General features: G+C 39.2%; 1 protein-coding gene and 1 long non-coding RNA gene across 4 annotated transcripts; one reads left to right on the forward strand and one right to left on the reverse strand.

The window, feature by feature from the left end:
* Positions 1 to 3,727: 3,727 nt before the first annotated feature.
* LOC133632986 (uncharacterized) lies at positions 3,728 to 6,398 on the reverse strand. Its single transcript, XR_009821745.1, has 3 exons — positions 6,303 to 6,398; positions 4,259 to 4,361; positions 3,728 to 3,818 (listed from the first exon to the last, which is right to left on the reverse strand). It is a non-coding gene; the product is annotated as an uncharacterized LOC133632986 (long non-coding RNA).
* LOC133632984 (mothers against decapentaplegic homolog 4-like) lies at positions 5,928 to 22,356 on the forward strand. Of its 3 annotated transcripts, none has more exons than XM_062025883.1 (10): positions 5,928 to 6,175; positions 8,499 to 8,843; positions 11,953 to 12,127; positions 12,217 to 12,459; positions 15,951 to 16,073; positions 16,164 to 16,214; positions 19,851 to 20,034; positions 20,115 to 20,283; positions 21,592 to 21,730; positions 21,803 to 22,356. In XM_062025883.1, exons 2-10 carry the CDS (start codon positions 8,604 to 8,606, stop codon positions 22,012 to 22,014), a joined length of 1,536 nt encoding a protein of 511 aa, XP_061881867.1. In that variant the 5' UTR covers positions 5,928 to 6,175; positions 8,499 to 8,603; the 3' UTR covers positions 22,015 to 22,356. The 3 variants fall into 3 exon arrangements, with proteins under 3 accessions (XP_061881867.1, XP_061881869.1, XP_061881868.1); XM_062025885.1 differs by having other exon boundaries at positions 15,966 to 16,073; XM_062025884.1 differs by lacking the exon at positions 5,928 to 6,175 and adding an exon at positions 6,190 to 6,282.
* The last annotated feature ends 2,275 nt before the right edge of the window (positions 22,357 to 24,631 follow it).

A 24,631-nucleotide genomic window follows, 5' to 3' on the forward strand; every position in this document is an offset into this window, starting at 1 on the left:
TCTAGCAAAAGTGGTCATTTTCTTCAGTACAAACCAGACCAATAGCAACTTTGTTATATCAATAGCAGCCGCTCGCTCTTTCTCAATTGCGCCAACACATGCACATATGGCACTTAGCCAGTGATGCGTTTACAGCCCCACAAAAAGTCGGATAACTCCAACACCACACATAAAGTGTCAATCCAGGTCGTTACACTATGATTTACCAATCAAATGTGTGCTTATTCTAGTGTCATTTATTAGGAATATTAATTTATAAATATTAATCATGAAATGCTGTTAGTATATTAAATAAATACTAATAAAAATATCTTTTTTACAAACAGGAAGTTGCAGGAATGTACACATGATCCCCCTGCTTACATCACATTTTGCAACATGTGAATGTTTTAATGGGAACTAAATGCAATGTCTGAAAGGGGTACAAACTATTTCCAAAGGAGGACCTCCACCCAGACAAACAATACAAGTACACAGTCCATGAAAAACAATATTTTTTGTTATTGTCATTGTAAGTGGGCCTAAACACTTATATTAGAAATGGAAATGACTGCTGTCATTTGATTATAATAATAAGAGAATGTTGTCTGTCTATCTGTGTTGGCCCTGCGATGAGGTGGGGACTTGTCCAGGGTGTACCCCGCCTTCCGCCCGAATGAAGCTGAGATAGGCTCCAGCGACCCCGAAAGGGACAAGCGGTAGAAAATGAATGGATGGATGGAGATTGAACTTGTTATTTAGTCAGGTTTGGGACAGGCGTGCTGCTGGTGTAGCCACAGTGTGCACGTCTGATGTTGCTCACATGGGCTCCACTGAAAGCTCAGGGAGTTTTTGCGTTTGCTCACACACATGAAAAATTAGAGGGAACATTGCTCATAACATACGTCTAGCTTATGCTATGTTTAGCTGCTGTATGTCTGCTAGCTCCTAGTAGCCTATAACCTACCATGTTTACCTTTGTAAATAACTTGCCTAAAATACAAGAAAATATCAAATCTTGTGTGTTAATCGGAGGACATTTAGATGTTAACTGGCTGTCCAACTTTGCACAAGTAAACAGGCTGCAGGACTGCTTGTGTCGGATCCGATACTTGTTTTTCTTTGCTGATATCAGACTAATATCAGATGAGGACACCTCGAGTAATCGTTTACGTTGATTTGTCAGTCACGTAATTAGTTAGTTAGTTAGTTAAAGTCCAAAATGGGTTGTGGAACATTTGATTACATTTTGAGGGTGATTCGCATCACAGTCTGGATTCAGGATTTTTGTTATTACCGGGAGGTCGGATTTGGCAGAGGTTTGTGCACCCTGAGTGCTTTTATCAATATTCTAAACCTCCAAAAGCACAGGTTTTCAACACATGTAACAAAATATGCTCTATTAAAGGCCTACTGAAATGCGATTTTGTTATTTAAACAGGGATAGCAGGTCCATTGTATGTGTCATACTTGATCATTTCGCGACATTGCCATATTTTTGCTGAAATGATTTAGTAGAGAACATCGACGATAAAGTTCGCAACTTTTGGTCGCTGATAAAAAAGCCTTTCCTGTACCGGAAGTAGCGTGACGTCACAGGTTGTGGAGATCCTCACATCTGCACATTGTTTACAATCATGGCCACCAGCAGCGAAAGCAATTCGGACCGAGAAAGCGACGATTTCCCCATTAATTTGAGCGAGGATGAAAGATTTGTGGATGAGGAAAGTGAGAGTGAAGGACTAGAGGGCAGTGGAAGCGATTCAGATAGGGAAGATGCTGTGAGAGGCGGGTGGGACCTGATATTAAGCTGGGAATGACTAAAACAGTAAATAAACACAAGACATATATATACTCTATTAGCCACAACACAACCAGGCTTATATTTAATATGCCACAAATGAATCCCGCATAACAAACACCTCCCCCCTCTCATCCATATAATCCGCCAATACAAATCAAACACCCGCACAACACACTCAATCCCACAGCCCAAAGTACCGTTCACCTCCGCAAAGTTCATAAGGCACATATATTTTCCCAAAGTTACGTACGTGACATGCACATAGCGGCACGCACTTACGGGCAAGCGATCAAATGTTTGGAAGCCGCAGCTGCGTACTCACGATACCGCATATCCAACTCAAAGTCCTCCTGGTAAGAGTCTCTGTTGTCCCAGTTCTCCACAGGCCAATGGTAAAGCTTGAGTGTCATCTTTCGGGAATGTAAACAATGAAACACCGGCTACGTGTTTGTGTTGCTGCAGCCGGCCGCTAATACACCGCTTCCCACCTACAGCTTTCTTCTTTGCTGTCTCCATTGTTCATTAACCAAATTGCAAAAGATTCACCAACACAGACGTCCAGAATACTGTGGAGTTTTGCGATGAAAACAGACGACTTAATAGCTGGCCACAATGGTGTCCCAATATGTCCGCACAATCCGTGACGTCACGCGCAAACGTCATCATACCGAGACGTTTTCAGCAGGATATTTTGCAGGAAATTTAAAATTGCACTTTAGTAATCTAACCCGGCCGTATTGGCATGTTAAGATTCCATCATTGATATATAAACTATCAGACTGCGTGGTCGGTAGTAGTGGGTTTCAGTAGGCCTTTAACAGTTTGGAAAACAAGTATTGATGTTTTACTCGTTTTGTTACCACACACAGTAACGCAATCTCTTCTTCACGTGTATGCATTATGGGTAAAAAGTTCTTATCGGTGGTAAAGTTTTGTTTAGATTTTGTGTTAAACATTGGGGGAGCCATTGAGAGCGATCCATAGCGCTGATTTCTGTTGCGGCATGAGATATTATCAACACACGACCACATCTCTGTCAATGTAAACAAGCACGTGAGGGCGTGGGCGTGTTGCTAAATATTTATATACTACATTACCCAGGTAGCTTAGTCCTATTGGTCAATCAATCAATCAATCAATGTTTACTTATATAGCCTTAAATCACGAGTGTCTCAAAGGGCTGCACAGGCCACAACAACATCCTCGGCTCAAATCCCATATTGGTGGAAAACGGAAGTGGGTCTGAGCTCCGAGTAAATATTTAAGTACTCAGGGAATATTTTGATTGGCGAAGATGACAATGATTGTCCAAAGTATGTGGGGAATTTGCGAAGGCCGTGCATAATTTGCTCTGATAGGATGAATTTGCGTGAATCGGTGATATCGCAAAATCCTCATGGGTCTGGTAAGTGCTGTCCGTACAGGTGCAGTTTCAGCTGATCACCGTTAAAATGTTCCTACAGGTTATTTTGGAAAGGCACACACCTGCCTATATATATAAGGTCCTACACTTGGCAAGGCATGGCAGCGCACAAACGAAGTATGAAAGTCGAAGGAATTGTTTGTAGCCCTTTGAGACAAGATTGTCTTGAGACACAAATCTGGGGAAGGGTACAGAAAAATATCTGCTGCCTTGAAGGTCACAATGAGCAAGTTTTCACTTTGTCATTATTGGGTAATTTGTGTAGAAATTTGAGGACAAAAATGAATTCATTCCATTTTGGAATAAGGCTGTAAGATAACAAAATGTAGGAAAAGTGAAGTGCAGTGAATACTTTGCGGATGCACTGTAACTTTTGTTGAATGTTGTTTATGTTGTTGTATGTGCTAAACACGCCACATGATGTGAAAGCTCACTGCTGCTGCTGCTATGCCCATTAACAGCATGAAAAGTGGTAGCTCTACCTACCTGGCAACCGCAAGAATTTACCTGACTTGTGCCAGATGTGTGTGATCATCTCCAGGTGTAAAGTGTGATCATCCATATTTCCATCTGATATTCACATAACACACCTACTGTCGCAGGAAGGCACACCTGGATGTGCAAAATAGGTCAATCACGATCATGAGGTGAACCACAGACAACATTTGGAGACATGTAACAATGCATTTCAATTAAAGAAGACTTGGCTTCTGGGTTTTTTTCACCTTTTTTAAAATAAACTATTTTTATGTCATTCATACAACTGCTAGTTTTACTGATGTAAAAATCAAAGCACAGTTTCATAAATGCACCTATTCCATCATTTCCATGCGACTTGACCATTCTGAACTTTACACAGCCATTTACTGGTGCTCACTGCACCCTGCTGGTCAATATGAGAACTACACAGTATGAAAACTAAACTCAATGTCCCCCTACTTCCTTAAATTTCCCCCTTTTTTTTCCGAGCAAGTCTACGTATATTTGTTCCTTCTAAAATATCCAATAACATTCCATTTAAAATGATTATTAAAAAATTTAAAATAACTTACCAGCTGAGATAGGCTCCAGCACCCCCCGCCACCCAGAAAGGGACAAGCGGTAGGAAATGGATGGATGGATGGATGGATGGATGGATGGATGGAACTTATCCTCCTGAGACCAATAAAAATAAAGGCTGACATTGTTTTTGCATGAAATATTTGTTTTGGGTTAAATGAATATGCCACAATATCAATCAATCAATCAATGTTTACTTATATAGCCCTTAATCACAAGTGTCTCAAAGGGCTGCTCAAGCCACAACGACATCCTCGGCTCAGATCCCACATCAGGGCAAGGAAAAACTCAACCCAATGGGACAATAATAATTGACCCCCAATAGGGCTTTTTGTATTTTTTTATGCAATGTCATATACAGTTAACTGCTTTCATCCATCATATTTTCTATCCATCCATCCATTTTCTACCGCTTGTCCCTTTTGGGGTGGCGGGGGGTGCTGGAGCCTATCTCAGCTGCAGTCGGGCGGAACGCGGGGTACACCCTGGACAAGTCGCCACCTCATTGCAGGGCCAACACAGATAGACAGACAACATTTACACTCACATTCACACACTAGGGCCAATTTTAGAGTTGCCAATCAACCTATCCCCAGGTGCATGTTTTTGGCGGTGGGAGGAAGCCGGAGTACCCGGAGGGAACCCTAAAAGTACATTTTTTACAGTTATATTAAAAAATATGTATAAAAAACAGTTTTAGGTGGTTTGGTAAATTTCATGCCACATTTTTGCCAGTCAATATATGAATGATAACTGAAAGATTTGGTGGTAGCGAGGGGTGTATATTGTAGCGTCCCGGAAGAGTTAGTGCTGCAAGGGGTTCCGGGTATTTGTTCTGTTGTGTTTATGTTGTGTTACAGTGCGGATGTTCTCCCGAAATATGTTTGTCATTTTTGTTTGGTGTGGGTTCACAGTGTGGTGCATATTTGTAACAGTGTTAAAGTTGTTTATACGGCCACACTCAGTGTGACATGTATGCCTTGCATTCACTTATGTGTGTGTTAAAGCTGCGTATATTATGTGACTGGGCCAACACGCTGTTTGTATGGAGGAAAAGCGGACGTGGCGACAGGTTGTAGAGGACGCTAAAGGCAGTGCCTTTAAGGCACGCCCCCAATATTGTTGTCCGGGTGGAAATCGGGAGAAATTCGGCACTGAAATTCGGGAGTCTCCCGGGAAAATCGGGAGAGTTGGCAAGTATGGTCCGCCCTGAGATCGGTAGGTGGTGAGTTCAAACCCCGGCCGAGTCATACCAAAGACTATAAAAATGGGACCCATTACCTCCGTGCTTGGCACTCAGCATCAAGGGTTGGAATTGTGGGTTAAATCACCAATAAATTATTCCCGGGCGCGGCCACCGCTGCTGCGCACTGCTCCCCTCACCTCCCAGTAGGTGAGGGTGATGGGTCAAATGCAGAGGATAATCTATCTATAATACCAATCATTGGTACTTTAACTTTATAAGCGGAAGAAAATGGATGGATGGACACTGAGTCACTGTGTTTGGAAGCCAGCAATATCAACAAACAATATTACTGTAATGTGAACATTATGTTATTGGTTTAATAAAGTAATTCCTTTGACATCTAAGGGGGTGTAGTCTGCAGTTCCACTCTATGTCAAAGGGTGGCAGTGTGGCGCCAGATGAATTGCCTTCTAAACACTGTGAGAGAAAAAAGAAGAAGACGACGAAGGGAATGCTCTGGACGAGAACTCACCAGCCTAGCTGAGATATGAGCAGCCTGACACATATTTTATTGCAACTCTAATGACTCAATAGCGCTGTTCTTCGTCGCCATGTGATTTATAATCGCCAATTCAATTGTACGGTGCTTGAACCGAGGAACATTCCGGAAGGGAACGACGAGGAAGAAGCAAATGCGAGCCCCGACACCAGCAGCTAGCGTCAGGTAACGGAAAGTGCTATATAATTGACCCACCAGTCACGTACAAATCCGTTAATAAATAATATGTCTGGTATTCACACAAGGTAACCAATAGCTGTTTTAAATTAAAGGTAAGACCATGCCTACTTACGTCACATTAGCTTACTGTGGTTGCTAGCAAGCGCTGTTGATGTTTTCATGCAGTATGCTAGGGGTACTGTTTCCGGTTAGAGTGTTGCTGTTTATCTTCATAACGCAAACAAACATACACATGGATATTACCTGTTGTGTATGTTATGATTGACTTAAGGAGTCGAACCTGTGTGAACTGACGCATTCAGCTATAGAATGGCTTGATGTGGCTAGAAAGAGACATTTATTTTGAAAAGCAGTGGTGTTCACTTCCGTCAAGCGAAATTAGGGTTTATTTTACTAGAGGCTATATACAGCTTTTACAAATATTATGTGAAAGGGGAATTTTCCCAATCAGTCATAATCCTTATGAGAGGCAAGAACACGTCTTGTTTTGTTTTTTTTGCATTCTGATTTGTGATAATCGGCTTATTCGAGTTGGCTTGCAATGCAGGTAATGGGAGTAGAGATGTCCGATAATGGCTTTTTTGCAGATATTCCGATATTGTCCAACTCTTAATTACCGATTCCGATATCAACCGATACTGATATATACAGTCGTGGAATTAACACATTATTATGCCTAATTTTGTTGTGATGCCCCGCTGGATGCATTAAGCAATGTAACAAGGTTTTCCAAAATAAATCAACTCAAGTTATGGAAAAAAATGCCAACATGGCACTGCCATATTTATTATTGAAGTCACAAAGTGCTTTTTTTTTTTTTAAACGTGCCTCAAGACAGCGGCTTGGAATTTGGGACATGCTCTCCCTGAGAGAGCATGAGGAGGTTGAGGTGGACGGGCTTAGGGGTAGCGGGGGGTGTATATTGTAGCGTCCCGGAAGAGTTAGTGCTGCAAGGGGTTCTGGGTATTTGTTATGTTGTGTTACGGTGCGGATGTTCTCCCGAAATGTGTTTGTCATTCTTGTTTGGTGTGGGTTCACAGTGTGGTGCATATTTGTAACAGTGTTAAAGTTGTTTGTACGGCCACCCTCAGTGTGACCTGTATGGCTGTTGACCAATTTTGCCTTGCATTCACTTGTGTGTGTGAAAAGCCGTAGATATTATGTGACTGGGCCGGCACGCAAAGGCAGTGCCTTTAAGGTTTATTGGCGCTCTGTACTTCTCCCTATGTCCGTGTACACAGCTGCGTTTTAAAAAGTCATAAATTTTACTTTTTGAAACCGATACCAATCATTTTGAAACCGATACCGATAATTTCCGATATTACATTTTAAAGCATTTATCGGCCTATATCGGCCGTCCGATATTATCGGACATCTCTAAATGGGAGTAATCTATTCTCCCTCCAAATCACTCTAAATATGCATCCAAAAATAGCCAAAAATACACCATTTACATCTTGTGACCTGAATATTAACCGATTATTAGCAACATTATGTGTCGTGATCACAGAGAGGTAGATAGTTTGCAGGTGTTACTGCATCATGATCGCCTCTAAATTGGTGAAAGTTAATTCTAGATTATGAATCATGCCTTTCACTTGGATAATAGAAGGTTGTAGCCATAAATCGAGAAGTTGTTTATCTGTGACATCCCAATTTATACCCGGAGATAGCTAGAAAGACTCAAAAAGATGCTTGTCTGCGGCAACATTATTTTTGGAACCCTTTGTTAGGATTTTAATTACTTCTTCCATTTAAACAGTATTTAAGAACATCCCATCAGTAGGGATCCCAGGGAGAGCAGACATTGTACAGTAAGTCATTGTTTTATTATGTTGGTGGTTTGTATTTCTTGTTGAGCAAATGATGCTTGTTTCACTAAAACTGCTTCCGTTATTCACAGAGCTTCTAGAAAAACATAAGATTCTGGATCCTCATTTGTCCCCAAGTAGTCTTTGTTGGCTCTCATGAAGTCTGCCATAATTAGTAGAGTTGTTATTGAAGGACATAGCGAACATTTTGAAGCATCTATAAAATGTGTATACAAATTCCAAATATATATGTTATTATGAATGTGCTGGTTACTACATTACGTATATACTTAGTCTGTATATGAAACGATGATGGAGGTGTTGGATTAGTGCTTTATAGGCGGAATAAAGCGACTAACATTGACTCTGTTGTTAGCTGAGTTTTTCTAATGTTTATGTATGAGTTAAAATGCTTAAAAAACGAAAAGTATTGGTAATGATAGGGAAAACTCCCCCCAAAATTGCAGTTCCCCTTTAAACATCCTCTCTGCCCACAGTGTCCTGATGGTGTGTTTCACTGGGTAAAGACGCCTGCCCGGCTCCACTCCAAAAAGCGCTACCTCCATAGTCCTAACCCTTTCGACGACCAACGTGCAGCCAACATGTCCATCGCCAACACGCCCACCAGCAACGACGCCTGCCTGAGCATTGTCCACAGCCTGATGTGTCACAGGCAGGGTGGGGAGAGCGAGAGCTTCGCCAAGCGGGCCATCGAGAGCCTGGTGAAAAAACTCAAGGAGAAGAAGGACGAACTCGACTCACTCATCACCGCCATCACCACCAACGGCGCCCATCCCAGCAAGTGCGTGACCATCCCAAGGACGCTGGATGGACGACTGCAGGTTGGGTGAAGCCTCCTAAAACAGAGCGCCGACCTCTGTCAAGGCATAAACAGTGAGATGAATGTGTGAAAAACTACAATCCAAGAAATAAGTATTTAGCTGACTGTGTCTGGATCTGAGGAAAAATGTCATAACATTTTACATAAGTAATACAACTAAATCTAGTTAAGATTAGATTTAGGAGGAGCCTGATTTAAAAAAGTTTTTTCAATTGCATTATTTAATTAACAAACGTACAACCTGGATTTGACATTACACCTTCTGACACACAATTTTAAATGAAATTGAATATAACAATATTAATAATAATAGATTTTATTTGTAAAATGCACTTTACATTGAGCAAACAACCTCAAAGTGCTACAGTGTATTGAAATGAATAATAATAATAATAAAAAGATAATATAAAAATAAATAAAAAATAGAACAGCCTACTAGCTAGAACTAGTAAGTATATATCTATAAAAAGGGGCTTTTTTTTAAAAGAAGGGTTTTTAAGCCTTTTTTAAAAGCATCCACAGTCTGTGGTGCCCTCAGGTGGTCAGGGAGAGCATTCCACAGACTGGGAGCGGCGGAGCAGAAAGCCCGGTCTCCCATAGTTCGTAGCTTTGTCCTCGGAGGTTGGAGGAGGACATATGGAATATTAGGAGGAATATGACGCATTTTAAATTTAACTTATGCTTACTTAGTTTTTTTTTAGAATGCCTTTTTTGTTATTGCTTTAAAAAGGCTAATTAAAATGCTGTGTTTTTATCAGAATGCCTTTTGTATTTGTTTTTAAAGGCTAATTAAAATGTTAAATGTTTTTTGAATATAGGATATTTTTTGTCATTAAAGGCCTACTGAAACCCACTACTACTGACCACGCAGTCTGATAGTTTATATATCAATGATGAAATCTTAACATTATAACACATGCCAATACGGCCGGGTTAACTTATAAAGTGACATTTTAAATTTGCCGCTAAACTTCCGGTTCGAAACGCCTCTGCGGATGACGTATGCGTGTGACGTAGACCGGGGAACACGGGTATGCCTTCCACATTGAAGCCAATACGAAAAAGCTCTGTTTTCATTTCATAATTCCACAGTATTCTGGACATCTGTGTTCGTGAATCTGTTGCAATCATGTTCATTGCATTATGGAGAAGGAAGCTGAGCAAGCAAAGAAGAAAGTTGTCGGTGCGAAATGGACGTATTTTTCGAACGTAGTCAGCAACAACAGTACACAGCCGGCGCTTCTTTGTTTACATTCCCGAAAGATGCAGTCAAGATGGAAGAACTCGGATAACAGAGACTCTAACCAGGAGGACTTTTGACTTCGATACACAGACGCCTGTAGAGAACTGGGACAACACAGACTCTTACCAGGATTACTTTGATTTGGATGACAAAGATGCAGACGTGCTACTGTGAGTATGCAGCTTTGGCTTCTAAACATTTGATCGCTTGACCGTATGTGCGCAACTTTTTTTTGCGTATGTACGTAACTTTTTAAAAATATATAAGCTTTATGAACCTTGGGTTAGGTGAACGGTCTTTTGGGCTGAGTGATTGTGTGTGTTGATCAGGTGTTTGAATTGTATTGGCGTGTTCTATGGAGCTAGGAGCTAGCATAGGAGCTAGGAGCTAGCATAACAAACACGCAGGTGTTTTTATGCAGGATTAATTTGTGGCATATTAAATATAAGCCTGGTTGTGTTGTGGCTAATAGAGTATATATATGTCTTGTGTTTATTTACTGTTGTAGTCATTCCCAGCTGAATATCAGGTACCGTGAGTATGCAGCCTTGGCTGCTAAACATTTGATAGCTTGACCGTATGTGCGCGTCACGTACGTAACTTTTTAAAAATATATAAGCTTTATGAACCTTGGGTTAGGTGAACGGTCTTTTGGGCTGAGTGATTGTGTGTGTTGATCAGGTGTTTGAATTGTATTGGCGTGTTCTATGGAGCTAGGAGCTAGCAGAGGAGCTAGGAGCTAGCATAACAAACACGCAGGTGTTTTTATGCAGGATTAATTTGTGGCATATTAAATATAAGCCTGGTTGTGTTGTGGCTAATAGAGTATATATATGTCTTGTGTTTATTTACTGTTGTAGTCATTCCCAGCTGAATATCAGGTCACCCCCGGCTCTCACAGCATCTTCCCTATCTGAATAGCTTCAACTCCCCACTAGTCCTTCACTTGCACTTTACTCATCCACAAATCTTTCATCCTCGCTCAAATTAATGGGGAAATTGTCGCTTTCTCGGTCCGAATCTCTCTCACTTCATGCGGCCATCATTGTAAACAATAGGATACTTTGTGTATATGTTCAACTGACTACGTCACGCTACTTCCGGTAGGTGCAAGCCTTTTTTTTATCAGATACCAAAAGTTGCAATCTTTATCGTCGTTGTTCTATACTAAATCCTTTCAGCAAAAATATGGCAATATCACGAAATGATCAAGTATGACACATAGAATAGATCTGCTATCCCCGTTTAAATAAAAAAAATTCATTTCAGTAGGCCTTTAAATATATACATATTTTTTATTATATTTTTATAGTTTTTAATCTTTTAAACTGAATATAGTTTTACAGAGATCCCATATTTTAAAGTTGAATCGCTAATAATTTGGGGGTTATAATGTTGTACATATTTTGACTTCATTTTTTTTATACCTTTTTAAAAATATATATTGTCATCAAAACATTTTTAAAAATGTAATGATTTTGATAACATTTTACAGACATTAAAATTGTTTATTCTTGTTATTTATAAAGATGATTTTTAAACTGTAATGTGCATGCCACTAAAATGTTAATGTATATTTTTTTAACACAAATTAGCCTCTTTCTTAAATTATATGGTAAAATAATTGTTTTAATTATTACAATACTAAATATTATGTAATTGTATAACTATTTTTATTGAAACATGATTAAATTTAGAATTGTGATAAAAAATGAAAAACATAATTAATCTGCCAAATATAATGTATGTATTTTTGAATGCCAACTTAATATATGAAATACTGTCTGAGAACTCCCAAAAGTGATGCATATGAAGGCAGCACCGTGAGATCCGAAGAGGAAGTGATTGTGTGTCGCGTTGCTTCCAGGTGGCTGGTCGTAAAGGTTTCCCACACGTTGTTTATGCCAAGCTGTGGCGTTGGCCCGACCTACACAAGAATGAACTGAAGCACGTCAAATATTGCCAGTTTGCCTTCGACCTTAAGTGTGACAGCGTGTGTGTCAACCCCTACCACTATGAGAGGGTGGTCTCTCCTGGCATAGGTGAGCCTCAGGGTACTATGCTGGGGCACTGTTCATTTATCTGTATGTCTGTATTCACTTCTGTTTACACTTCTCTCGCCTCCCACTAGATATATCAGGACTGAATCTTACCGGCTCTCGGCCTGGCTCGGCAATGATGGTCAAAGATGAGCTCGATTTTGACGGACAGCAGAGCCTGCCTGCCATCGAGGAGGGGCGCTCCATGCAGACCGTCCAGCACCCTCCAGCCGGTGGCCCCCCAGGACCCTCTGATTTGTTTGCCCCCGCCAGCATGCTCCCTCCTGCTGAGGCGTCCACTTCGTCTTTCCCTACGGTTGCCACAGGATCGGGCAGTAAGACTTTTTGTTTACTTCTCATCGCGTTACTGTGTCAATATTGGCCATAAATACTTGAATTAGCTAATTTAACTCAAAGAAAAGATACATTTTAAAGGTGCGATATGCATACTTGCCAACCTTGAGACCTCCAATATCGGGGGGTGGGTGGGGTGGCGGCTTGGTCTGGGGGGGGAGGTGGTTGGGGGCGTGGTTATTTACAGCTAGAATTCACCAACTCGAGTATTTCATATATATTTCATATATATATATATATATATATATTTATTTATTTTATTTACAGAGAAAAAAAAAAAATACTTGAATTTCAGTGTTCCGGGGGCTATCCGTTAGATGGCAGTATTGTCCTGTTTAACTTTTACGTTCATGATGAGTATATCATTTCGGCCACCGTGTTCAACATTTTTTTGTGGGAAAGCGGACGTGAGAACAGGCTGTCCCCATTTAGTCTCAGGTCCACATTGAGCTGGAGGGGGCGTGGCCTCCAGCTCCGGCTGAATAGCGGGAGTTTGTCGGGAGAAAATCTCTGCCGGGAGGTTGTCGGGAGAGGCGCTGAATACCGGGATTCTCCCGCTAAAAACGGGAGGGTTGGCAAGTATGGCGATATGTAGTAATGTGGCCAGAATTGGTACTGCAATCACGGTCAAAATTCTGTAGTCCCCTCCCTCTCTCCCTGACTGAGGTTGCCAGATACGCAGCCTAATCCAGCTCGATCGACTGGGCTACTCCAAGGAACTTCAAACTTCCACTGCCTCTTACTAGGGCAGGGGTCTGCAACCAGCGGCTCTTTCATGCCGACGCCGTGGCTCCCTTTCACTTTGAAACTCAATATCAACAAATAATGGCTACTTAATTGATTTTATTTAATTTAGTTAGTTTATTCTATTTTAACAGTTGCTGTTTTGGAGAGTTCTGGGATCTTGTCATATGAAAATAACACATTTTAGTATATTGTCGATCGAAATTTACATCACAGCCCCTATGCGTCGTCTCTTGCTTCCAAGCAATTATATTGTTTTTAGCGGTCAATCCCTGGTAAGCTAGCAATGGAAGGATTAAAAAAAGCAACATTTCTGATGAAAATAGAACATGTAATGGTTCATAGGCAGATTAATTTGCTTTCACTGATGACAGAGTTGTTGTTTGCCCTTTTTAGTCAAATTAAATATGCCACAGTTGTATGCCTTCAGAATATTGGAACGAGTTGATTTTTTTCTTTATTCATTAATAAGGGAAGGACCGGTGTATTTTTTTCTAATGTTCAAAATAATTCGGTGATTTGCTTCGTTATGCCCAGAAATAAAATGTGAGTCGTTGTTTGTCAAGTCTTTGATTTCATAAATTCTATAGCATAAGTGTAACGAAACTATAAGTGGTGTTATCGTCATTTTAGAAATCGCACAGAATTTGCGGCCCTGGGTGGGTTTTATTTGGGGGGAAATGGGCTCAAATGGCTCTTTGTATGCTGAAGGTTGCTGACCCTTGTACTAGGGGTTGAGTTGCTGGGACCATAATAGCTGAATAGACAAGCGTTTTGTCAATAACAAATGTCTAACAAACACATTTTACACCAAATTAGGCTATTTTCAGGAAAAAGTACGTCATGGCTGCGTACAATATCACAACAAATGGCAATCATATGGTTATTGTCAGTACTATCAGAAAACAAAGACTAAACAAATTACAACCAACGCTAGCAATGGTTATACTGGTGAAAATAAGTAGAGCAAAACTGTACGCCCAAAACTAAAGAGGAGACATTTTACCAAGGTATGCCTATAGGCTACACGAATGAGGAATTATTTTATCATGTGATTTGGCTGTCTCCATACGTTTCACATAGCCATGTTGACAGCCGTTCTAATGTTGGAACCCATTTCCTCAGCGTATCGGCATACTGAGAAGGAAATAGGCACTGACACTAGCCATATCCACATAGGCTTTATTTGTCGAAAATATATTTTGCCTTGTCAGTTCGAATATACATCGACATACAGGCTAACGGGAGCCTATATTTCCCCCGTTAGCCTATATGTCGATGTGTCATTGACCTTACACTAGGAGCTAAGCACTTTCACACTAAGCATTCGTTGCACGAACATACTAGCTTTGTTAGACAAGATCATAGACTGTAGTGGACAATATAGTTTACATGCGAAATGTGCATTTCCATTTATTACAAGTAATAAGAGAACGTAAATGCCTGACTTACCTATCAAGGAGGAAATTAGCGAGTTTGGCGTCAGACGAAAAAATCTTCTCCACCTTCTAGGGATGCCATCTTTCAAAGGCATCCCTTATACAAATCCTCGTTTTTTCCTGGCTTTGTCATGAATAAGTTGAGAATCGTAACAACGCCTTTTAGATTTACTAAGGTCTGACATGTTTAGTAACTTCACCAGTGGCAGTAGCTCGACGAAGAGGGCGGTGCGTAACTGGCAACCTGGATGTGACGCCCTCTACCTCAAACGGTAGAGGGCGTGGCATCTAAATGAAAACAATAACAAGGTTTCGGGGCTGTAAATCTAATTTTGAAAAGAACATATCCCGGCTGAAATACTGTTATTAGTTATAGAGGTATTCGAAAAGAACATGATTTATTAATGCCTTTTGACATATCAGGGCCATTTAATGATGACTTGACATGAAATTATAACATATGGCTCCTTTTAACTGACAAAAATGTGTTGACCATTTATGTACACAAAAAAACCGCATTTGCCAATAAAGAGTATAAAACTATGGAGGGTCAAAATTGGACAACATTTAATAAAATAAAAAAAATAATTACTTAACTATGTCATTCATTTATTTAATGTAAAAGTATATTTAATTATGTAATAATTTAATGAATTATTTTAATATACAATTATTTTGCCATTTATGGATGTATTATAATTTAATTAATCCATTTATATCATGATTTAATCATTTATTTAATTATTACTTGAATAGGAGAGTTTATGTGAGTGTATATGTGTTTAAATAAGTTTAGATTGGCGTATGTTGTTTTATAATGGGAAAATGTTCATGTCTCTTGTTTTTATTTTAGCATTCAAGCTAGCGAGCTGGTACCAGTCAGTCTGTGAGTTTATCTAAGTGCAGTTATAAATCACGTTGTTTTGATCTTTTTCATTTAAAACGGTAATACTAACCATCGGGAGTTTTACTGCTATTATCAATATTACTGTTTATCGGTCATCTCTAAATGACCCATTTATTTATTTAATTCCAATTATAATTGATAATTGACAAATTTAAGTAATTATTTGAATATTTAGTTGTTTAATTTTGTTCCATTTGACCCTCCCTGTAAAACACATGTATTCAAAAAAGGCATTTGGAGAAGACTGGGAATAATGAAAAGTTGGAGGACATACATGCAGACATACTGGCCTGCCATACACATTGCAGCGTTTCATGAATTCTGTTGCAAAAAAATGTATGTGAAACATTTTTTGATTACGCTAGATTCCTATATATCTTAGCTTCCCCTCCTCTAGGTGGCAGCACCAGCTGGTCAAGGAACAGCAGCTTCAGCCCCAACGCGTCACACCCCAGCAACGGCCACCTCCAGCACCACCCTCCCATGCCACAGCCAGCACACTACTGTAAGTCCTCAAGGATTGCTCATTTTTAGATTTAAAACTCATTTTGCAAACTTTCAATGTTTTTATTCAGTGACTTGTTCTCGTCCTCAGGGTCTGTCCATGACGAGTTTGCCTTCCAGCCTCCCATATCAAACCATCCTGGTAAGAACACGCCGCGAAGCACACCTAAAATCCTCTTTCATAGACATACAATGTTTTGTCGATTTATATATATATATATGTATATATATATATATATGTTTTTGAAGATGTCTATGAATGTTCTCATTTTTGAAAATGTTTTAGAGTGCTTAAGGTAGCACAGGGGACTCCCATTAGTCGCATCTTACAAGCATTTGTTTTTTCATTAGAATGCAAAAAAGAAAAAAAATACATGTGTTCTTGTCCCACAATGAATATTAACGATAGGCAAAATTCCCCCCAAAAAGTGCAGTTCCCTTTTAATAGGTCTAATAGAAGCCCTACACTACAAACTTTCCCATGGTAATAAATGACAATATGTATGATTTTTTTTTTTTTTTTTTTTAAAAGGAACTGCACTTTTATTTATTTTTTTGCCTGTCGTTCACAATTATTATGAAAGACATGACAACGGAGGTATTTTTTTTGTACCTTCTAACTCGTAAATAAAAGTTCTTACAGTAGAGTCAATCGGAGCTCCACTATTTTGCCAATAAAATCCAATAACCATTCAAAAAGTGCCAACAATACTCAATTTTGTGACTTGTATAAATAACCATTCAAAAAGTGCCAACAATACTCAATTTTGTGACTTGAATAAAAGCTAATTATTAGTGATATTGTTATTTAAAGCATTAACACAGACAAACTATAGCGGCGCTGTGATCACAAGCCAATGTGCCTATGTTTACATCGAGTGGTCTACTGCTTCCTCGCTTCTTTGCTCCCTGTAAGTTTATTGTAGATCATAAATCATGCATCTCACCTGGACAGAAGACGTCTGAATAGGTATTCCGACAAGTTGGGACACTGTGACAGCCCTTTAGGATCTGAAACTGGCGAGAAAGACACAAAAAGCGCTTGTTCCCCAACCCGTTTCTTCGCGAGGATTATGAGACATTCTTCATCTAAACGGGAATATATGAACATGCTAGCAGTCGGCATCCTAATGACAGCAGACCTAATACAGTAAGTGATGTTTTATTATATTTGTTGGCTCTCATAAAGCCTGCAGTGAGTAGTCATTGATGAAGAAACAAAAGCAAACGTGATGTGTGTATAAAATTAACACATTGCCTATGCTTAAAATAATCAAAATACTTAAATATTAAATGTTATTATAAATGTGCCCGTTACTACATTACATATATACTTACATCATGTATGTAAAACCCTAATGGAGGTCATCTCAGGGCATTCAATCGATTGCACCTGGACTGATTGGTTTGTCTTGGAAGACGTTTCGCCGCTCGCACCAAGCAGTCCAGCTGCGATCAACTGAGATGACAATGACCTGGATGAAGGAGAACCTTCATAGACATGTTCCTAAAGGGGGTGTTTGGATGTTTTTAGGGGCTCGATAGGCAGAATTGAACGGCTCCCTTAGGCGTCATTGTAAACTGACTTTAAATCGAATTTATTTAATATTTAGAATGCTTTTTTTTTTAAATCCATCTGTCATGTATTTCATGATTGTGAACGATGGGCAAAATTCCAAAAAGAGTGCAGTTCCCCTTGAAGTTGATTGATTTACCATGAATTCATCAACGTGGACCCCGACTTAAAGGCCTACTGAAATTATTTTTTTTTATTTAAACAGGAATAGCAGATCCATTCTATGTGTCATACTTGATCATTTCGCGATATTACCATATTTTTGCTGAAAGGATTTAGTAGAGAAAATCGACGATAAAGTTCGCAACTTTTGCTCGCTGATAAAAAAAAGCCTTGCCTGTACCGGAAGTAGCGTGACGTCACAGGAGCTAGGATTCCTCACAATTCCTCATTGTTTACAATGGAGCGAGAGAGATTCGGACCGAGAAAGTGATGATTACCCCATTAATTTGAGTGAGGATGAAAGATTCGTAGATGAGGAACGTTACAGTGAAGGACTTGAGAGGCAGTGATGGACGTATCTTTTTTCGCTCTGACCGTAACTTAGGTACAAGCTGGCTCATTGGAATCCACACTCTCCTTTTTCTATTTTGGATCACGGATTTGTATTTTAAACCACCTCGGATACTATATCCTCTTGAATGAGAGTCGAGAACGCGAAATGGACATTCAGTGCCTTTTATCTCCACGACAATACATCGGCGAAATGCTTTAGCTACGAGCTAACGTGATAGCATCGTGCTTTAACTGCATAAAGAAACAAAAAAAATAAACCCCTGACTGGAAGGATAGATAGAAAATAAACAATACTATTAAACCGTGGACATGTAAATACACGGTTAATGCTTTACAGGCTGGCGTAGGTTAACAATGCTGTGCTAACGACGCCATTGAAGCTAACTTAGCAACCGGACCGCACAGAGCTATGCTAGAAACATTAACTCTCCACCTACGCCAGCCAGCCCTCATTTGCTCAACACCCGTGCTCACCTGCGTTCCAGCGATCGGCAGAAGGACGAAGGACTTCACCCGATGCGTTTGGCGGCCCGGAGACGTAGGAAGTCAAGGTGAGGTCGGCGGCTAGCGCGGCTAGCGCTCCAACAAAGTCCTCCTGGTTGTGTTGCTGTAGTCCGCTGCTAATACACCGATCCCACCTACAACTGTCTTCTTTGCAGCCTTCATTGTTCATTAAACAAATTGCAAAAGATGTCCAGAATACTGTGGAATTATGAAATGAAAACAGAGCTTTTTGTATAGGATTCTACGGGGTACCATAACTTCCGTTATACTGACTTCGTCACGCGCACACGTCATCATACCGCGACGTTTCAGCCGGATATTTCCCGGGAAATTTTAAATGTCACTTTATAAGTTAACCCGGCCGTATTGGCATGTGTTGCAATGTTAAGATTTCATCATTGATATATAAACTATCAGACTGCGTGGTCGGTAGTAGTGGCTTTCAGTAGGCCTTTAAACAAGTGGAAAAACTTATTCGGGTGTTACCATTTAGTGGTCAATTGTACGGAATATGTACTGTACTGTGCAATCTACTAATAAAAGTCTCAATCAATTGATACGTATTTTTGTATTTTAAAACAAATTGAGATAAAAGTGCTTCATTTAAAATGTCAAATATCCATCCATCCATTTTTCTACCGCTTGTCCCTCTTGGGGGCGCTGGAGCCTATCCCAGCTGCACTCAGGCGGAAGGCAGGGCACACCCTGGATAAGTCGCCACCTCACCTCATTGATTGATTTTTTTTAATAGGTTTTTTTCCATTGGACTTTATTTTATTTTTTGCCTTGTTTGTATGGCTTAAAGCGCAGGGTCAAAGTATACGAAACTGAAAATAATCTTTCTTATTAAATGTATTCATTCTTTAAATTCTGACAGAACATTTGCACATACTGCCTGCAATTTTTGGTCTTTAATGTTCATAATTGAATGTTTTAATTTATTGAATAATATTATTAAATGTTCAACAATTTCATTATTTTCTAAACTGTTTTTATTTTTAGATTTTGTTACAATTTGATAATGTGTGTACATAATTTTTTTAAATATATTAATTTATTTTCTATTCTGTATTAATATAGTTCATATGGAGATAAGATTTTATACATTTTAAATTATTTTCTTTTATTATTGCATGTTTGTAGAAGAATGGAATGATGTAAATACGAGTGCTTGTGTTTCAGCCCCAGACTACTGGTGCTCCATCGCCTATTTTGAGATGGACCTGCAGGTGGGGGAGACCTTCAAGGTGCCTTCCTCGTGCCCCATCGTGACCGTGGACGGCTACGTGGACCCGTCGGGCGGGGACAGGTTTTGTCTGGGCCAGCTGAGCAACGTGCATCGCACTGAGGCCATCGAGAGAGCGAGGTCCGCGTGCGCCGCACGAGGTCGCAAAACACGGAGTGACGTTTCTGACACGTCCTTTTCCGTATTTGCGCCTTTCCCAGGCTTCACATCGGGAAAGGCGTCCAGCTGGAGTGTAAAGGCGAGGGTGACGTGTGGGTGCGATGCCTAAGCGACCACGCCGTCTTCGTGCAGAGTTACTACTTGGACAGAGAGGCTGGCCGAGCGCCTGGAGACGCTGTTCATAAGATCTACCCCAGCGCTTACATCAAGGTAGCCACGCCCACTACATCATTTATTAGGGTCCGCACAGGACCTTTTCAAAAGGAATCCCAAAGGGAGTCCTTTTGCAATGGGACGAAAGGACCCTATTGAAATTGTAAGGTTTTATTATTATTATTATTATTATTATTATTATTATTCCGCACCGTTGCGCACTACTTTGCCCCCCTTAACATGCTTCAAAACTCACCAAATTTTTTACACACATTCGAAAAGTCCAGACCACATAATCAAAAAACCTAACCCAAAAAATAACAATTGCGCTCTAGCGCCCCCTAGGAAGAGAACCTACTCTAACTCCCACTAGGAAGGTCGTAGAGACATGAAACAAAAACCAGTATGTAGGTCTCACTTAGACCTACAATTCATAATTTCACTTCTTCGGGCGAAAACCAACAGGAAGTTGGCAATTTCCCCTTCAAGACAAAAAAATGACGAAAAACACTCATTTTTGATTTTTGAGCTGTAATTTGACCCCCTTAAAATTCTTCAAAACTCACCAAACTTCTGACACACATCGGGACTGGTGGAAACTGCGATCTAAAAAAAAAAACGAATCCCAAAACTCAAAATTGTGCTCTACATAATTTTTGGAAAAAACAGAAAAAACTGCTCCTCAGAGGAAAACTGACAAAACTGCTTGTAACTTCCGGTAGGAACGTCTTAGAGACATGAAACAAATACCTCTATGTAGGTCTTGCCTAGACCTACATTTCATAGATTGACATCCTTCAGCAAAAATCAACAGGAAGTTTGCTATTCGTCCTTCAAAACAAAATTTTTGTTACAAACGGTCACCAAACATCAAACGTTATCTCCTCTGAGCGCGTTTGTCGTTTCGGCTTCAAACTGCTACAGAAGAGAGATTGAACCCTTCTGATTAAACCGTCTTTACGGATTTTTAATAAGTGCTACCGTTTTGATTTTACGAGCCTTCAAAGACCCGCAGCACTGATGCTGCTGCGGTGCCAAAAATGACAACGAAAATGCAATTAGACCTTCTTTGTCCTCAATACACACAATACCCTATAATGACAATGTCAACTCAGACACAACTTCCTCTAACTCCCAGTACGAATATCGTAGAGACACGAAACAAAAACCTCTATGTAGGTCTCACTCAGGACTATCACTGGACAAAAGTATTGGACACCTAGGACTAGCACCTGCCAAAAGGCGGACCCGACCAACGCTGCTTGCAGCTTTAATTATCTTTGCTCTTGTTAAACTACTTAAAAAAAAATGCTGACTAAGCAGTTTACCCTGTAACACTAATTATTCTGGATGTCTGCTGCCAAGGTGTTCGACCTGCGCCAGTGTCACAGGCAGATGCAGCAGCAGGCGGCCACCGCTCAGGCGGCGGCGGCGGCGCAGGCAGCGGCCGTGGCAGGAAACATCCCCGGACCGGGCTCAGTGGGAGGCATCGCTCCGGCCATCTGTAAGATGCCGTCCACCGTTACATAACCAACGTGAGCAGGGGTTAAATCCTGACGGCGTTCCCCAATCGTAGGTCTCTCCGCCGCCGCCGGCATCGGCGTGGACGACCTACGGCGACTATGCATCCTCCGCATGAGCTTCGTCAAAGGCTGGGGACCCGACTACCCGCGGCAGAGCATCAAGGAGACGCCGTGCTGGATCGAGATCCACCTCCACCGAGCTCTGCAGCTGCTGGACGAGGTCCTGCACACCATGCCCATCGCTGACCCCCAACCTCTAGACTGAGAACACGGGAGGGGAGGCCTTCTACGTTTTTGGAGGCGGGGTTTGCAGGACATAAACAACCAGCCCATAAAGTACTGTGTATCCATCAAGCTGCTGGTAGACAACAAGACCATAGTGCTGTGTTTTTTTAAGATGGCTACGCTTGCTTGGCTGACATCGAGGCGCATTTCATTAGGTACACCTGCACAGAAACCTCACATATTTCAAGGTCCCTGGTTACATAGAAATGACTTTTTAAAAAAGGGCAGGCTCTGCTACACATTTCTAAAATAACTAACTGTCATCCCGCTCTGTGTATAGGGCAATTCTGTTTGATAGTCCAGGCTTTATTTGAAGTGTAGTAAAGCCTATAATATATATATATATATATATTTTATTTTTTTAAATATATATATATATAAATATATATTTATTAATAAATGTGTGTATGTATATATATATAAACATATTTAATAAATATATATATATATATATATACACACATTTATTAATATATATATAAATATATATTTATTAATATATATATATAAATTAATATATATATATATATATATATATATATTAATATATATATATATATATATATATATATTAATATATATATATATATATATATATATATTAATATATATATATATATATATATATTAATATATATATATATATATATATATTAATATATATATATATATTACAGGCTTTACTATAAATAAAGCCTGGACTATTGAACTATGTATATATATAAATAAATATAAATAAAAGGCTTTACTACACTTCAAATAAAGCCTGGACTATTGTCATTTGATTGTGCAGGTGTACCCAACATCGTGGAAGAATTTGAATACCCTGTTTTGCATTGTTGTTTTGATTTTGTACCTTTTTATGACGTGATTGTAATATATTCCAGCACTTTTCTTGTTCAATAACATTTTTCACGGTTCATCCGCAGTTAGTATTGAACTAAAAAAACACTAAGACACATTGTTTTGTTTTTGTTGTCCACCCCTATTTTTTTTAATGTTGTGTATATTTAGTGCATGCTCTTGTACTCTTAGCTGATGATTGACTTGTACCTAAATAAACCTGATCAGTCTTACATATGTTTGTATATATGTTGTTCTACCCTCAAATGATGACAAGCTAACACGGGAGGCTTGAAATCTAACAAACTTGATGACTGCAGTGTACTTTTTATTTTTGTCATGCTGAAATGTAAGATTAGATGCTTTTGTTGTCATTGCATACTATACATAATGAAACTGGGTTCATGTTAAAATTAATTATATATGTATTAGAAATAAATTGTACCCAAAATGTTTAAAAGATGTTCGATAAACTATAAAAATTGCATTTTTTTGTCTTTTAGTCACTCAAATTATATATATATATTTTTTTTTTACAAAGTACCACTTCAGATAAAACTTGACCAACATTAAAAATACAGTAGCATAGTAGGCCTGAATATTCATTAAACACAAGGTATAGTTTTTTTGACCACTCACTCTAACATTACACACAGTCTGAAGAGTAACACTGTTTGAAAATAGGAAAATAAAACACTTTAATCAAGTGGTACTTTGGCGTAGATGTCCATCACTACTTTAGGGGATGTTACCCCTTTAAAGGCCAGTTTACGTCAACATACAAATGTAAATTCAAACCTCACACTGGACGTCCTCAGGACAAACATTGATTCCCAAAGACCGCTATTAAAATGATTTTTTTCCCCCACTTTAAATTAGTTTTTTTAAGTGGTCCGTTGCCACGTTATGCTTCAAACGTTGTTCATTGGTGATGTTTTAAAGCATATTTTGGCCTACAGTAAATTAAGCATTTTCAAGCATAAAAAATGTCTTAAGGAAATACACATTAACACAGTAGTATTGGCCACTAGATAAGACCACAGCTCCTAGTGCAGTACAGTATATTTTCTATTATTGTGTCTATTATATTTGATTAAACAAGTATAACGGCGACCATATGGCTATTATTCAGGTCTGGGGGGGCTCTCAAAATGTTAAAAAACGTATTTAAAAGGCTGTCGACGTTTTTGATGCTCTCGCTATCAAAATAATCTATAATTACTATTTTTCAAAAATTAAACAAGTGATGACTGTATACATAAATTAGTAACGGTATTGCAAGGATTGAACCTTTTAAAAACGTGCATTTTTTTTAGCTGCATGCTTTGAATGGAAAAAGTAGCACCACCTGGTGGACAAAAAAAAGTATTTTAAAATGAAGGCCAGTAGTCCTCTCCAACAATTTTTCAATAAAACACTGCATTATTTGTGTTAAATGTGAGATTAAAAATAAAATTTTCAATATATATATATATATATATATATATATATATGTGTGTATTTTTATTTATGTTTTAAATGTTATTTTTTAGTCTGTCCTTTTCCTTTATTTCTTTGTTCTTCAACTGTGGTTGTTTTTAAAGGGCTTTATAAATAAAGTTGGTATGAGCTGATAATTGAAAATATATTGATTAAAAAAATAAAAATAAAATAAATATACATATATTTTTTTTAATCAATATATTTTCAATTATCAGCTTATACCAACTTTATTTATAAAGCCCTTTAAAAACAACCACAGCTGATAATTGAAA

This window comes from Entelurus aequoreus, linkage group LG17, assembly GCF_033978785.1.
Source record: "Entelurus aequoreus isolate RoL-2023_Sb linkage group LG17, RoL_Eaeq_v1.1, whole genome shotgun sequence".
In the NCBI taxonomy this organism is placed as follows: domain Eukaryota; kingdom Metazoa; phylum Chordata; class Actinopteri; order Syngnathiformes; family Syngnathidae; genus Entelurus; species Entelurus aequoreus.

Coding starts and splice junctions, on each gene's coding strand:
- LOC133632984 (XM_062025883.1), top strand. CDS start 8,604: ATGTCCATCGCCAACACGCCCACCAGCAACGACGCCTGCCTGAGCATT. Junction 8,844..11,952: donor CGCTGGATGGACGACTGCAG/GTTGGGTGAAGC, acceptor CGTTGCTTCCAG/GTGGCTGGTCGTAAAGGTTT. Junction 20,284..21,591: donor ACCCCAGCGCTTACATCAAG/GTAGCCACGCCC, acceptor TCTGCTGCCAAG/GTGTTCGACCTGCGCCAGTG.